At 36.9% G+C, this 14905-nt stretch overlaps 1 protein-coding gene across 2 annotated transcripts in view; it reads left to right on the forward strand.

The window, feature by feature from the left end:
* SNCA (synuclein alpha) overlaps positions 1–14905 on the forward strand; it is a 978223-nt gene that overhangs the window by 859864 nt on the left and 103454 nt on the right. For both annotated transcript variants that reach the window (XM_044061392.1, XM_044061391.1), the window contains exon 5: positions 37–126. In XM_044061392.1, the coding sequence (XP_043917327.1) occupies positions 37–126 (90 nt within the window). The remainder of the gene's footprint in view (positions 1–36; positions 127–14905) is intronic.

A 14905-nucleotide genomic window follows, 5' to 3' on the forward strand; every position in this document is an offset into this window, starting at 1 on the left:
AGAGGAGAACCTAAGTTTTGTTTACTTTTACAACAGGGTGAAGAGATAATCACTCAGGGAGGAATGATGGGAAATACAGAAAATCCTATGGATCCTGATAATGAGGCATACGAGATGCCCCCTGAAGTAAGTTACCTTTTTTACTGTAGATCTCGATCTAGCTTGCTTAATAAATAACCATTTCTATTTCTATGGTAATTGTTTCTCTTAGCCTATTGAGAGATCAGAGATCTGATTTCTAGCTGTTTTATTCATATATTAAATGGTAGTCTTGAAATTCATCATCATTGCAATCCTATTAAAGTACAGCTTATCTGTTTCACACATTGCAATAGACTTTACTTGCAGTTAATTTATCTTACTTGGTCAATGATTGCAATTTTGTCAAGATGTGTGTTTACCATTATCTAAACCAATTAGAATTGAGAAATGAAAGCATCCTGTAATTTCAGTGTAGTATTGTGACAATACTGGTGATGGTCCATGAAAGCAGCCAATCATGTACCTCAGGTAATACACACAGTGTACTTATTGCGTGAAATACTGCTTCATGTTTTGATAGGTAACACTACAGGATACTGAAGAAGTTTTATGAAATAAAATTGAGCTAAAAATATGTTTAATCTGCCAGCACATGGTGTTATTGAATGAGTTGCTAAGGTTAAGACTTGGTCGCTGCTTCTGAGATTTTGCTTTGGGCTGTATCCAGCACTCATCATACTGACTACAATTCAGTGCAGTGTGCATTCTTTTCATAATGTGATTTGTACATATTACATATGACCTCTGTTTACAGCTCTAGCTTGTAGATAGGCTTCATCTCGCAGGTCAGTCATAAGCACTCTTTTTTCCTAACATGCCTTATGGGAATACACTCATATGAAGTTGCTAAGCATGTAGTCCAATATGCCATGAAGAAGCCTACCCCAACTGCCCAGTTGTCCAAGAGGGCTGTCTCTTTAAGTAACATGCTCAGAGTCACTCAGTATTGAAAAGGTTAATAATTTAAGATCCTTATTGTAACAGAGTGGGGGGAGGATGTTATCTAGATGAAGAAACACGGGGATGATTGGAAAAAGGAAGTAAGAAAAGATAAATAAGAAAAAGATGTCTTTGAATGTATGAAAAAAACAAGGATATGGGAAAGAAAAGGAGATTTTGGTTCAATATTTATGCAAAAAAGAAATGCAAATTAATCAATACCAAATGAAGTTCCAAAGATATTTGAAAAGAAATGCAAGCAAAGACACCAGGATATGCACATTTCAAAAAAAAAAAAAAAAAACAATGCACTGTGTTAAAACAGACACTATTTCCAATAATAATCTAAAAATATTAACAGAAACAGAAAAACTTACAAGGTATGCAGATAAATACAAAGGAAAAGCATGTAAAAAAGCAGTTCATGAATAACACAAAAAGGTCTTACAAAGAATTACGAAACAAAACAAAAGCAATAGAAGCACCACCAAAAAAAAGAAAGAAAAGAAAAAGAAAAACTAGGTACATTTTAGAAGCATTTATAAAAACTGTGTCAACTCTTTACAGCCAGGTGACACCTGTAGGTGTTTCTGCAGTTACATCCTACTGACACCTCTACGAGTCAAATATTAATTGTTCGCATTTGCATTGATAATTCCAAAACAATGCTACATACAAATTATTAAAATATTTCATCTTAAAGCATAAGCAGTGGCAAACACAGTTGTGTTGTTATTTGGCCTCGGTCTAATGCAAATAAATTGTTCATATAACATATTTATATTGTCCTAAATTTCATGTTTTTTCTAAATATCACAACAAGCAAGTAGCACAAAACTGCTTAGCCTCATATGAAAATTCTCAGCTGGATGAACAAAATGCTACAGACAATATGTGTGTAACTTGAGTGTTTGCTGAGATATTGTGTATTAGAAACTTAATAATTACCTTGTTCACTATGACTTGTAAAATCCAGTTTAAAGCATAGAACCTAAAGAATACTACCAATATGAAATAGGTTAATAGTTTGTACTCAAGAGTTTGCTGTTTACGCATCTTTAGTAACATCTTTGGTTCCAAAGATATGTATATTTGTTTGAAATGTGAGGACATAATTTCATTTATAAAAAAGCTTAGGCTCCTACCACTGGAAGTTACAAAGCAAACTTCCAGAGCTCCATTGGAGGGAATGAGTTAAACATAACAAAGATGCAGAATGGACAGGGAGTTAAAATAAATAATATAGAGGATATGGAACAAGAGGAAGTCACAGATAGAGAAACCGAGAGCAAATTAAGAAAGCATCTAAATGGAAAACCCCAGATCTATATTCTGCACCTAACTTTTCTCAAAAGGTATTAAAATTTTAACACAACAATTACTTACATTCATATCATGAACAGACACCAAGCAAAAACAGAAAAAAATATACTCCTCCTTAAATGTGAACCTGCAAAATATCTAAAGTACTGTAAAAACAATAACTTGACTTACAGCAATATATAAGCTATTTACGGGAATTCATGCAGACGTTATGGTTATCTAAAAATAGTAATGGCAATAGAACAAAAAGTAATAAAAGAAAGTCATATGTAAAAATATATATACTCAATTGTTAAACAAAGCATGTATGAATTAAAAATAAGCATTTTATAGCATCCTACATTCCTGGACAATGAAATGCTTTCAAATGTACACCGTACATTGATCAATTACATTGCAGCAACTATGAAACAGTGTCTAACCACTTTGCAATGAAGCCATGATAATAAGGTTGCCACCTTTTCAAATGCCCAAAGTGGGACATTTTTGGTACAACCGTCAGATTTTGCAGGCTAAAACAGACCCACGGCCAGTACAAAACACAGACCTTCACTTTTTTGCCTAAATAAAAGCTTATTCTCGTAGCATTTTAGTTGCTTATTCTGTTTCTTCTAGCATGTAGGTGTTTCAGATACAGAAGAACGGTTTTATGCAACTCTTACATAAAATATAGGAAATAATTTTGTCCTAAAATCTCAGGACATTTGCCATTTTTACAGTTGTTTTGCAGGACACAACTGCCCAAAGAGGGACTGTCCCTCGCAAAGTGGGACAGGTGGTAACCCTACATGATAAAGGGCAATTCATTATCCCAGGACTAAGAATTCATACTATTCAAGGGTGATTATTTGTCACCACTACAGTTTTGTCTTGCCCTTAACCCATTGAGCAGTTCACTTAATAGCCCAGTCTATGCCTATAGCTGAACTTTCAGAAACCAGTCTTGTTCAAAGACATCCCATCTACTTTTTGTGGATGATTTAAAATTGTTTAGTTCGTCAGATGAGGGTCAAAAAGAACTACTACAAATATTTATATCCTTTTCAGATGATATATAAATGAAATCTGGTTTTGATAAATGTTCAAACACAACATTTATCAAAAGAAAGTTACAGTAACAATAAAATTTCAACCTGGGACAGGAATGTGATAAAAGGAACTTGAGCAATATTTGGAAACAGATGAAAAGAGCTGTCAATAAAACATGAAAAAATAGAGCAAAGTTTATTAAGGGATACTTCAGAAGACTAATGTTAATATTGAAAACTGCCTTGACAGCTAGGTATAAAGTCCAAGTTATAAATCAATTTGTTCTTTCTGTTCTAACTTATAACTTTGTTGTGATTATGCAGTCTGAAGCAGCATTGGATCAGTTGGACATGAAAACAAGAAATAATGCTTCATGCTTATCAAATGACATATGAAAAGCAATGCATAACAAGATTATATATCCATTGGTTGGCAGAAGATATGGTCCTCCTCGAAACTGATTACAGGTATAGGTCTGCAGTTGTGGAACTGCATACATATTTGCTGATTGCATTAGATCCCGACACTGTGAATGTTCTAAAGTATAACGAAAACATGTTTTGGATGACATCTTTGTTTAGTTTAGCAGAAACGTTTTGGAATGGAGTGGGAATAAAAATCAACCATAAGTAAACATGAACTAGCAACTGAAGATGTCAAAAAAGCAAAAGAAAGAAGGAATCTAAAGAAAAAGACTAGAAGAAAAGGAAAGAAACTTATAAAGGCCACAAATATAGTGGCAAGTATAGAAAAATCCTGTAACAACTACATGTTGACCAAGATTTGGTGTAGGAATGGTTAAAGAGAGATGAATTTAAATCAAAAGATAAAAGGCTAATAAAGGTGGCCCAAGATAGTGGGGTACATACACACTGGTTTACAAAGTCTATTGAAAAAATGGGAGAAAGAAACAAATGCAGGTTGTCTAAAACAGAGCTAGAAACAGTAGCACATCTTGTTGATGGGTATGACACATTCACGGCTGAAGGTCTATATACTAAAAGGCACAATAATGTGGCCAAATTTTTTCACTGTGGATTGTGCCAACACCACAACAGAAGTAGATGAGAAGCACTGGAAACATGAACCAAAAAGCATTATGAACAATAATGAAGATCAGATCACATAGTATCACCCAGTACCAACAGCTGACAAAACAGATGCAAGAATAACAGATATAGCACTACAAGAAAATAGACAATAGTTGCATTCATCATTGAAATGATTACACCCCAACCATGATAATGTCTTACACACTAAGAACAACATTGTAAACTACCAGGTTTTGCAAGCACAAAGAAAAATACTCAGCAGCTCCAAAACCAGTTGGAGCAACACAAGTAATAAAAAATGAATTTATGTTCATAAGTAGGGTCAAATTGAAAGTATTGGCATTATCTTTAAACTAACCTTTATGGATTTTACTGTAACCTTTGGGTTCTATTACACTGTCCTGACACCTACCCCTCCACTCCATTTTACAGCCTCACTCTTTATCCTATATATACCTTCTACCTTTACTTACCACACTCCCATTTTTCTCTTCCTTTTAGCTTGGAAGCCAGGTGCTGCTAATTGGGTTGTCCCCCTCTGCTGTTGGACGTCCCAAAAGTAACTTATTCTTTACAGAAGCTACATCGCAGCTTCCCAAAGTGTGAACACCTGGATGCATCCCTTTATTTCTCAGCATTGATTATAGCTGAGAGCCCTAAGAATTTTTATGTATGTGTCTCTATTTTTCTTTTTACATTTGCTAAGACCTTGTCTGAGCTGGGCCAGCACACTAGCGGAACTTACCTAGGCCGTCTTACCTCCCATATAAAATACTCTCTTGCTAACCTAAAGTTGAGGTCTTTACTCACTTACGCCACTAGATGGCAACACAATACAGTGTCTGAGTTTTCTATAGTCTGCTGAGGTTTGTTCTTCATCTCTGCTTAACTAACTCATTTGGCAACTGAATTTATCCATTAAAACGTTTATAGCAGACACTGATTTACAGAGTAATAATAAACTGGTTTTGTCTAAACTAAAATGCAAACTGGTTTTGTTTAAATTTACTGCCATAAACCTTCCATACTAAGCTGTTTCTTATCTGCCTAACTTACTTCGGCAATAGGCTCTTTGGAAGGTCTGATTGGCTCCACACAATCCACTGACTGGTTCTGCCCCGCTTCGCTCCCCATACCCTACCCCCATATCCCACCCACCCCCAGTGCTCTCACACTTATACCTCCCTAACCACACCCCCTCCCTGAGCCTTCCTATCCCTTGTAATTGCTTATTAGTACAACTCCACCCCTTCCCTCCTGCACTATTAAATCTCTCTCTTACTATAACGCCACATTATCCCTCCTAACTTACTTTATCTAATCCTTCTCTCCTAATACCTACCTTCCACTTAATTACTCCTGTCTAGTAAACTATACCATTCCTATACTTTAACCTGTTTTCTTTATTACTTATTACCTCTATATCCAAGGGCTTTACAACTCTTCTTAGCAATATGTCTCTTACATCTAAAACTACACTAACCAAACTAATATTCTTATACATATGCTCTCTAGGCTTAATCACCATCTATCTCCTTACTTCTTATGAAACATCTAACTATTACCACTTCAGTTACTGTCATAGACAAACAGCCTTCCAACATCCTATCCAAACTTATACTCATTTAAACATCACATGTACCCCCAACTACCTATTACCCAAATACCATCGACTTACACACATTAACTTCAATAATCCAAACATAAGGAGGATAAAATATCTAACCAACTTCTCCTGCAAACCATCATTTGAACTAAAAACACCAACTCTCAGCAATGGTGACATACATCCCAATCCAGTACCAACTGATAACTCCACTAATATACCTCATAACAACTCATACACTATCCCCTCAGTACTTACCACTGTCTCTAATGCCTTACTTATTGGACACCTCAATATCCGCAGTATTAACAATAAGATCGCTCATCTCCATGCCCTCCTTGATACTCACTCCTTTGATATTTTCTGTCTCACTGAAACTTGGCTGAAACCTAGTACTAAAGATAATGCAATACTTCCCCCTGGATATAACATATTGAGAATGGACCGCATACAACGTAAGGGTGGAGGAGTAGCACTTCTGTTTAAAAATGGACTAAAAATCACTGCACAACCTTCCAACCCACTAAAAGATGTTAAAGCTGAGATCCTTACCTCTAAACTACAACCTAACCCTAAAAAATCTATTTATATCATCTGTATCTACCTACCCCCTGGCAATAATTACACTACAATTGAGAATATCTTAAGTTGGATATCTTCTTCCTACCCACAAGAAACAATCATTTTAGGAGACTTTAACTGTGATTGGTCCTCTATTAATACAAACAATCCTTCATCTCACATTAATCTTCATGGCTTTACTCAGCTAATCAATAATCCCACAAGAATCAATAAACCCAATAACAAAGAAAGTATTTTAGATTGGATTCTTATTAACAAACAGCAACAAACATATACAATAGGAACTTTGCCTGATGATGTAAGTGATCATTCCTTAACTTACATCATAAGACAAAAGAGTGACATTAATTACATCCCTACCTACAGAGTTTCACGTAGCAAGAAACACTTCAACCCATTATTATTCAAAAATGAATTAAAAGCCTGTAAATGGAATCTTCTAAAAACCCTAACCCTTGAAGATGCCATTGCATATTTCAATACCAAATTCCTATCAATCCTTGACCAACATGCTCCAAAACGTTCTATCAGAGTTAAATCTAAACCTGCCCCCTGGCTGTCCAAAGAGACAAAACAGAAAATACTACTTAGGAATAAATCTTGGGCTAAATGGAGAAGTACAAAAACAACTTCAGACCAACAAGCCTTTAGACAGTTAACAAATAGCACTAAAAAAGCTGTTTTTACAGATAAAAAGAACTATTACTGTAAACTACAGCAAACTCATCATGCCACTCTAGTACACATTCACCTTCAGGGCCCGAAAAGAATACCTCACATCAAACTGCCAATGCCTTCAACTCCTTTTTCACAGACACTATTAATTCACTAGCAAGTCATCTCACAATAGACAAATCTAACCTTCCTACTGGTACACCTACTAATCTCCCTATATTCCAACTATAACCCATCTCTACTTCATCCTAAAACTCATCCAAAAACTCAAACCTTGTACCCCATCTACAGATCAGTTACCATCTGAATACCCTCAAAAAGCAACTGAAGAAGTTGCCTATCCCATATCTCTCCTTATAAATAGAACCATCAGTGAAGGTACCATCCCTGCTATCTGGAAAATTTCCCACATAATTCCTTTACATAAAGGAGGTAGCTCAAATGACTATTCTTACTATAGGCCTATTGCACTCATCACCCTTAGCAAAAATTATGGAGAAATGTATTCATCATCAGCTAATGCACCACTTAACTCAATATAACTTACTAGCCAACTGCCAACATGGCTTTAGGCCATTTCATAGTACTACAACAGCTCTCCTATCTTTTACCGAGTGTATAAATAGAAACCGCAATAATAGTATTCTGTCATCAGCACTCTTTATAGACCTGTCAAAAGCCTTTGACATGGTAAACCATAATATGCTCATAAAAACCCTTGAATCCCTCTCTCTAGATACCAAAGCTATTCAATGGTTCACTTCCTACCTTAATAACAGGCAACAGGCAGTTCTCTGGTATAATACTCTTTCATCCCTTCTACCAGTCTCTCTTGGAGTCCCACAGGGGTCTATCCTAGGACCCCTCCTCTTCTCTTTATTCATAAATGACTTACATGCAGCAATACCTCAAGCTACGTGTATTCAATATGCAGATGACTCAACACTCATATGCTCTGCAAACACTTCCCCTGAACTACAAACCCTAACACAGAATGTATTTAGCACAGTTGAGGCATGGTTCTTGAAATGCTGCCTCCTTTTGAATGCCAATAAAACCAAACTCCTGCTCTTTAGGCCTAATATTAAGTCTCCCCTCATAGACTTCTCTATTACTTCCAACAATGGCACACATATAGCCCCTGACTCTACCACTAAGCTATTAGGTATTATAATTGACAATAACCTCACTTTTGATAATCACATTAATAACACTATTAAAACTGTAAATAGAAAACTCGGCTCCTTATACAGAATTAAAACCTTTTTAACTCCACAGGCCAAAATCACACTTGCTCACTCTCATCTTATTTCTACTCTTCTTTATGCTTCATCCATATACACTAACCTAAAGAAAAATAACCTCACTAAACTAGCAAATGCATACTATAGCATTGCTAGATTTGCCACCGGAAACCCATTTAGAACTCACCACTGTCAGAATCTACAACTAGACTGGCTAGAACTAAAAAATACACTATTACTCTCCCAACTTACCTTTGTTCATAGGATATTTTACCAACCAAAAAATACTCCTATACTTTCTGGCCTTATTTGTCCCTATTCTAACCTAAATTCTTTACGCTCCTCTAATAAACTTCTTGTGAAGTTAAGCAAGTCCAATAACATAGCAGGTGACTCACTTTTCTCCAACACCATAGGTAAATACTGGAATCTTCTACCAACCACTCTAACTTCTACCTCGTCACCCTTCCTCTTTAAACAAAAGCTCAAACAACATCTAAAAACACTCTGGCTATGCCCATGCATCAATCCTGACTAATCTTATGATTCTACTAATTACTCTTCTCTGAATCACCCTCTCTCACCTCTTTCTACTCACTCTCCTTGAGTAGACTTTCTCTATATCACTCTTGTTATTTTAGCCTCTGTTATGAATTTATATAGAACTCTCTATGGTTTATACTTACTTAATTAATTAGACTCTTCATGTATGTTTTATTAAAGTATAACTCCCCTATCTTGTACTGTAAAGAAAATTAGAGTAAATGTCCTTACTAATATATATTTTCAACTACTATAATCTAGATTAAACCTTATTTCTGTTGGTATTTTACTAACTACTTACTTTCTTTATGTAAATGACTTGTTTGTATTAACTTCAATGTGGAGCTTTTCTCCCCGGGCCTCTGCTGAAAATGGAAATGTATCCAGTTGGACTAGCCCGGTAAACAAATTTAAAATAAATAAAAAAAATAAAATAAATTAAATATGCTACCAATACATGTAACCCATATGAACTGAAGAAGGAGGTAATTCTGGGTACATAGTGGGTGCTGAGAAGAGCACCCTGGCATAACATCAAAGATTGAAACAATAGTAATGTCACGTATTATAATCATACCTAGACTTAGGAATAGAGTCCATTCCTATCATGGTATTAGAACCCAAAATATTTGGCGAAATTAAACAATAGGGCAAACAGAGCTTAAGGGAATCAAACCATGGTCATCAGGAAGCAACTTGTTGACAGCTTATAGTATTATTTTTTTACACTAACTGCTATAGTTGCACAAATATGTAGCCCTTGAAGTATAGGTAGACTTCCCCGAATTCTCAAAAACTGATAATGAAACTTTACTTAGCACTTCTGTCTGACAATAAACTAGACATCATAAGAGTATATCATAGGCTCTGCATGTGCATAATTTATATACAAATACAAATATACAAAAAATATACAAATCAACAGCAATACCACATGACTAATGACATCTGCACTTAAAAATGTCAGATTCAACCATTTCAAAAACTATTTTTCTATTTTTTGTTTAGCACTGTGTCATTTCCGTTGTTACTACATTAGGCTTCCCTGAATTGACTAATTTAGGGATTTTTTTAATTTCACATACTGTAACAGTTCTGTGATAAAACTCAACTTGCTGAAGTGCCCTGTGTCTGAACGATGTGACTACAAAAGGGAATTAGAATTTCCCTTATCATAGGTGTAGTGATTTCAGAGGTAACTGCAGTGGGGGTGTGGTGAGTCTCTGAATCCCATATGCAAAACATACCAGTCACTGAAAATTATCACAGTGATACTTTGAGTCGTTGACATAGAACCATTGTTATCAAATCATTTCTTCTTTTTGCACTTCAGCTATTGTTTTAATGCATATCTTTTTTTTTTACATTAAACTCATGTGCCTTATTTCTCTGATTGAGATATTTCAAGTTTCTTGTAGTTCATTTGCCATTTTTTGTGGTTTCCTGATCCTGAATTCACATAATAAACTTTCTAATTGCTCTTAAGTGATTCATATCACTTAGTGAAAAATACCCTTTATCTTTTTTTTTTTAACAATCCTTCATCTTCATTACGTCTATGGAAATAAGACCTCTACATCTTGACATGTTGCTTAAAATAAGTCCTTACCAAAGGACATAAATAATTCTGCATATAACTCCCTAGAAACCTTACCAACCAAAAAAACTTTGCACAAAATGTGTAGTATAGTTCTGTTTATATTCCAATGATTAGATGATATGACTCCAAGTCTAAAATAGTGACACAACCCGGTTCCTGCTTCCATTAATGAACTTAACACATTCATCATGGTTCCCCTTATTCAAACTGTATTTTATCTACTACCTGCAGGGCAAGACCTGCAGTATAACTAGATCTGTCCATGTTTCCTTATCCTCATGAAGTTTAAACCTTGTTCCACAGCTTTGCGTCATTCAAACAAATCAAGACCATTCTATGTGTGTTCCACTGGTCATTTTGTTCCCCCATACTGATCTTCATTTAACACATACTTTAATTCTTGTTGATCAGCTAGTTCAAGGACTTGATTTTTCTCTTCTGACTGCCTGTTAGATATACTGCAATGTAATGTGGGTGGGAAGTATCATCCAGTTTCTCCTGGTCTTAGATTCAGTTTGTCAGATAATTTAGTTCAACCGGTTTGGCAAAACATTGTTACTTTGACTATATACTGCCACTGCCAGTTCACAGTGGTTTGTACATGCAACTGTTCTACAATGACATGCAAATTTTATGACATAACTGCGTTCATTCTACCTTTTTAGCTGATGTAGATCGCAGACTTTTTTCTCGGGTTATCTAGAAATATTTTTGATAAAAAAATTAGCAAACAAGAAATGAGTACTACTTCCAACGTTTTTATTCTTCTACTGAGACTCAGGAATGTATCTTTCTATCCACATTGTGTTGCATGACCTTTTCTCTTGTTTCCATTATCCAGTGGCTGTTCACACTCTAATAATTGTACTGTGAGTACAGAGTGACTGCTTATGGAGCAGTGACAGTTGACTACATATCAATATACATCCCTTGCTCCTTTTTGATTTTCATTATACCATACCACTTTTCTCTATTACACTCTTATTTTCCCTTCATGCTTTATATTTGGGGAACATAAGGCGTGATTTCAAGTCTTCATTCTTTTCATTTCTCTATTTCCAGATGTGAAGTATCTTTTCTTTATCCAACAGGAAAAAAGTTAATAAAATTCCTCCCAACAACTCAGCAGCTGAAAAATAATTGCTTTATTGATAAAAGTAAATTCTTTCGCATTCTGGTCCAAACGCTTCCTCCGACTTTAATAAAATCACTTTAAACAACTACTACTAATATATAGGGCAGTCATTAAAGACAACCTATAGAATGTCTAGCTTAATTACGACATATAGCCATGTATGATATGCATCTCCAAAAATAAGAAGATACATGAAAGGTGAGATAAATAGAAATAAAATAAAATAATAATGCAGCTATAGAGCCATTATCTTGCATATGTTTTATACAGTATGTATGGTTTAGAGTTACTATTCATTTTAGAATTTGATGTTTTGTTATAAGTAGACATAGTTATTTATGTATGAGTGCCTGTTTAGCATAAACTGTAAATGATATATATTTTTTGCAAGTCAGTTGAGTGTTTTCCTGTTTTGAATGTTGGAACTAGACAAACTTTCAACTTAAGCATTCAAGCCATTCATTTCTCAGACTGGCACTTGCTAAAAACTTATAGCAGGCACTTATAAACCCTAGCACTAGACCCTCCTGTACTGTACAGAAGGACAAGGCTCTCTATGCAACCTTACCAGCCATCCAGTAAAACAGTTCACTGTACCTAGTATCCAAGCATGTCCAAAGGGCAGTTTCAGGCGTACTCTCCACTCCAAGTGGTGAATCTGGGCATTTTGAGGCAATGATACAACTGCCTCATGTACACAGACAACCCCCTCCTCCTACCACCAAACACTAATACATGTGAGAGATGCAGTTATACAGCCAAACTGGAGGCTAAGCTCTCTCAACCCAAGACTGGATCAGACAGTCAAGAGGAGAAGTGAAATACTTGCATCACACCACCAGTCTCACATAGACCGATTAAACCAGCAACAGCAAAAAACACAGTTAAATGCACAAAATCATACTTGGAGGCTCTAAATAAAAATCTGCAAAACCAACAGAGACCTCCAAAGCAAACATCCAAGCAACCTCCACCCCCCAACACAAACCACGAAACACATACTTCACAGCCCTTAAGGCAAAATAACATACCCAGCATACTAGTAATAGGTGACTCTGTAATCAGGTACACTGATGTCCCACTCACTAGGCTGAATAAGGAAAAAGTTACTGCTAGCTCCTGTTGGATGCCAGGATCCGCCACATAACACAAGCACTCAGGTCACTCCAGAACAAGTACAAATATGACTCTGTCATTGTCCATGTTGGTGTGAATGACCTGAGCCATACCTCCCTGGACTACATGAAAAGAGACATGGAAGAGCTCTCTGATCACGTAACTTAGGCCGGTATGACCCTGACCCTGAGTATCATCCTGCCCTCACCAAGAATGATACCACGGTATAAAAAAAAAATTCTCGATTTCAACAATTGGCTAAGTTTCTGGTGTCATTCAAAGGGGATCCAGTGTCTGTCCACCTGGGATGACATGCTCGACAAACCACACTGCTTCACTAGAGACGGCTTGCACCTGTCACCCTTAGGCTTTTGAATACTGGCCAAGGCTCTTGCCACCTCCATAGTGCCTTTTTTAAGCAAGGCTCAAAAGACAAACCCAGCACCGTAAATAGCACAAGTAACAAAAAACTGAGGGTAATGCTACTCAATGCCAGAAGTCTAAACCTCAAAATGCACGCACTCAAGGCACTCCTCAGTATGGAGAAAATTGATATATGTGCAGTAACAGAAACCTGGCTTAAGGCTCCAGAGAGCACCCCAGCACTACCAGGCTACAACTCATACCATACATTTCGGCTACAGAACCCAAACCGAAATACAAATGACGGGGGCGTATCCATATTCATCAAGGATACCCACACCTCCAGGTTAGTGGCACAGCACGACACTTCAGAGATCATCCATGTGCAACTAACAATGGGCAAAACTGCAATTCAAATTGTAGCTTGCTACAGATCACCCACCATGTCCCAGGACCCCCATTCCGCATTTCTGGAAACAGTGGAAAACATAAAGGTCCTACCAAGCACCCTAATATTGGGTGATTTTAATTACCAAACATTAACTGGGAGAACTACTCAAGTGCTAACTCCCTTGCCCAATATTTCCTAGAATTTATAAATTCAAACACCTTGATTCAACTGGTCAACACTCCCACCAGAGGTGTCAACATATTGGACCTGGTCATAACCAATATGGGCAACCGGTGTTCCACACCGGAGGTCAACCCCTCGCTGGTTAGATCTGACCAAAAACAAATCACTTTGGATATCCACATCCCGCCCCCACCCCTGGACAAGGAAACCACTGTGAAAAACTTTTCAAAAGCAAACTTCACATTACTTAAGACCGAGGTGGAAAGTTTCAAAGCCCCCATGCTGAAGGATAATGCTGTTCAAGCTGCAAAATCCTTTACTAATGCATTCTATGGGCACCTACAAGAATGTATGGATCACGCCATCCCAAGTAAAACCAAGACTTACTCCTCCAAGAAAGAGAAACCAGTCTGGTGGACTCCTGCCATAAACAAGCTATACAATAGAAGGAGGAAACTAGTACAGAAAAGAGTAAAATCCCAAGAAGGGAAGACATCTCTGATCAGTATCAGCAAGAAACTACAATCCCTCATAAAATCATCCAAGACGAGCTTTGAAAAAAAAATTGCCAACGACTCCAAAGATAACCACAATGTATTCTTTAGCTATGTCAGGAATCTAAGTGGCAATGCTCAGATCTGATCGGAGTTAGTGCAGAATGGCACAAAATACACTGAACTGACCGATATCACCAACATCCTGGCAGATAGGTTCAGTGCAAACTTCACCCCCCCCCTCACCCCCAAAAGGGCCCATAACCATACCAAAAGAATGTAGAGTCCCTGAAATCACAGACACTCAGGTTAAAACAGCCCTATCCAAAGCCAAAAACACAGCATCAATGGGACCGGATGGTGTTCCAGGCTGTGTCTTACACAAGCTCAAAGACAAACTAACCCCTCACCTAAACACACTGTTCAAACTCAGCCTCTCCACAGGCTACGTACCAATGGAGCAGGGGCGGCTCGTGGCATCGGGCTGCCGGACTGCAGCCCCCTCAAAATAAAAATTAGAAAAGAAAACAAAACAAATTTTTTTTTTAAATTCTGCGGACTTCACGCATGCGCAGTAGTCCCGACTAC

Source organism: Protopterus annectens, chromosome 2.part0, assembly GCF_019279795.1.
Source record: "Protopterus annectens isolate FY-2018-M chromosome 2.part0, PAN1.0, whole genome shotgun sequence".
In the NCBI taxonomy this organism is placed as follows: Eukaryota; Metazoa; Chordata; order Ceratodontiformes; family Protopteridae; genus Protopterus; species Protopterus annectens.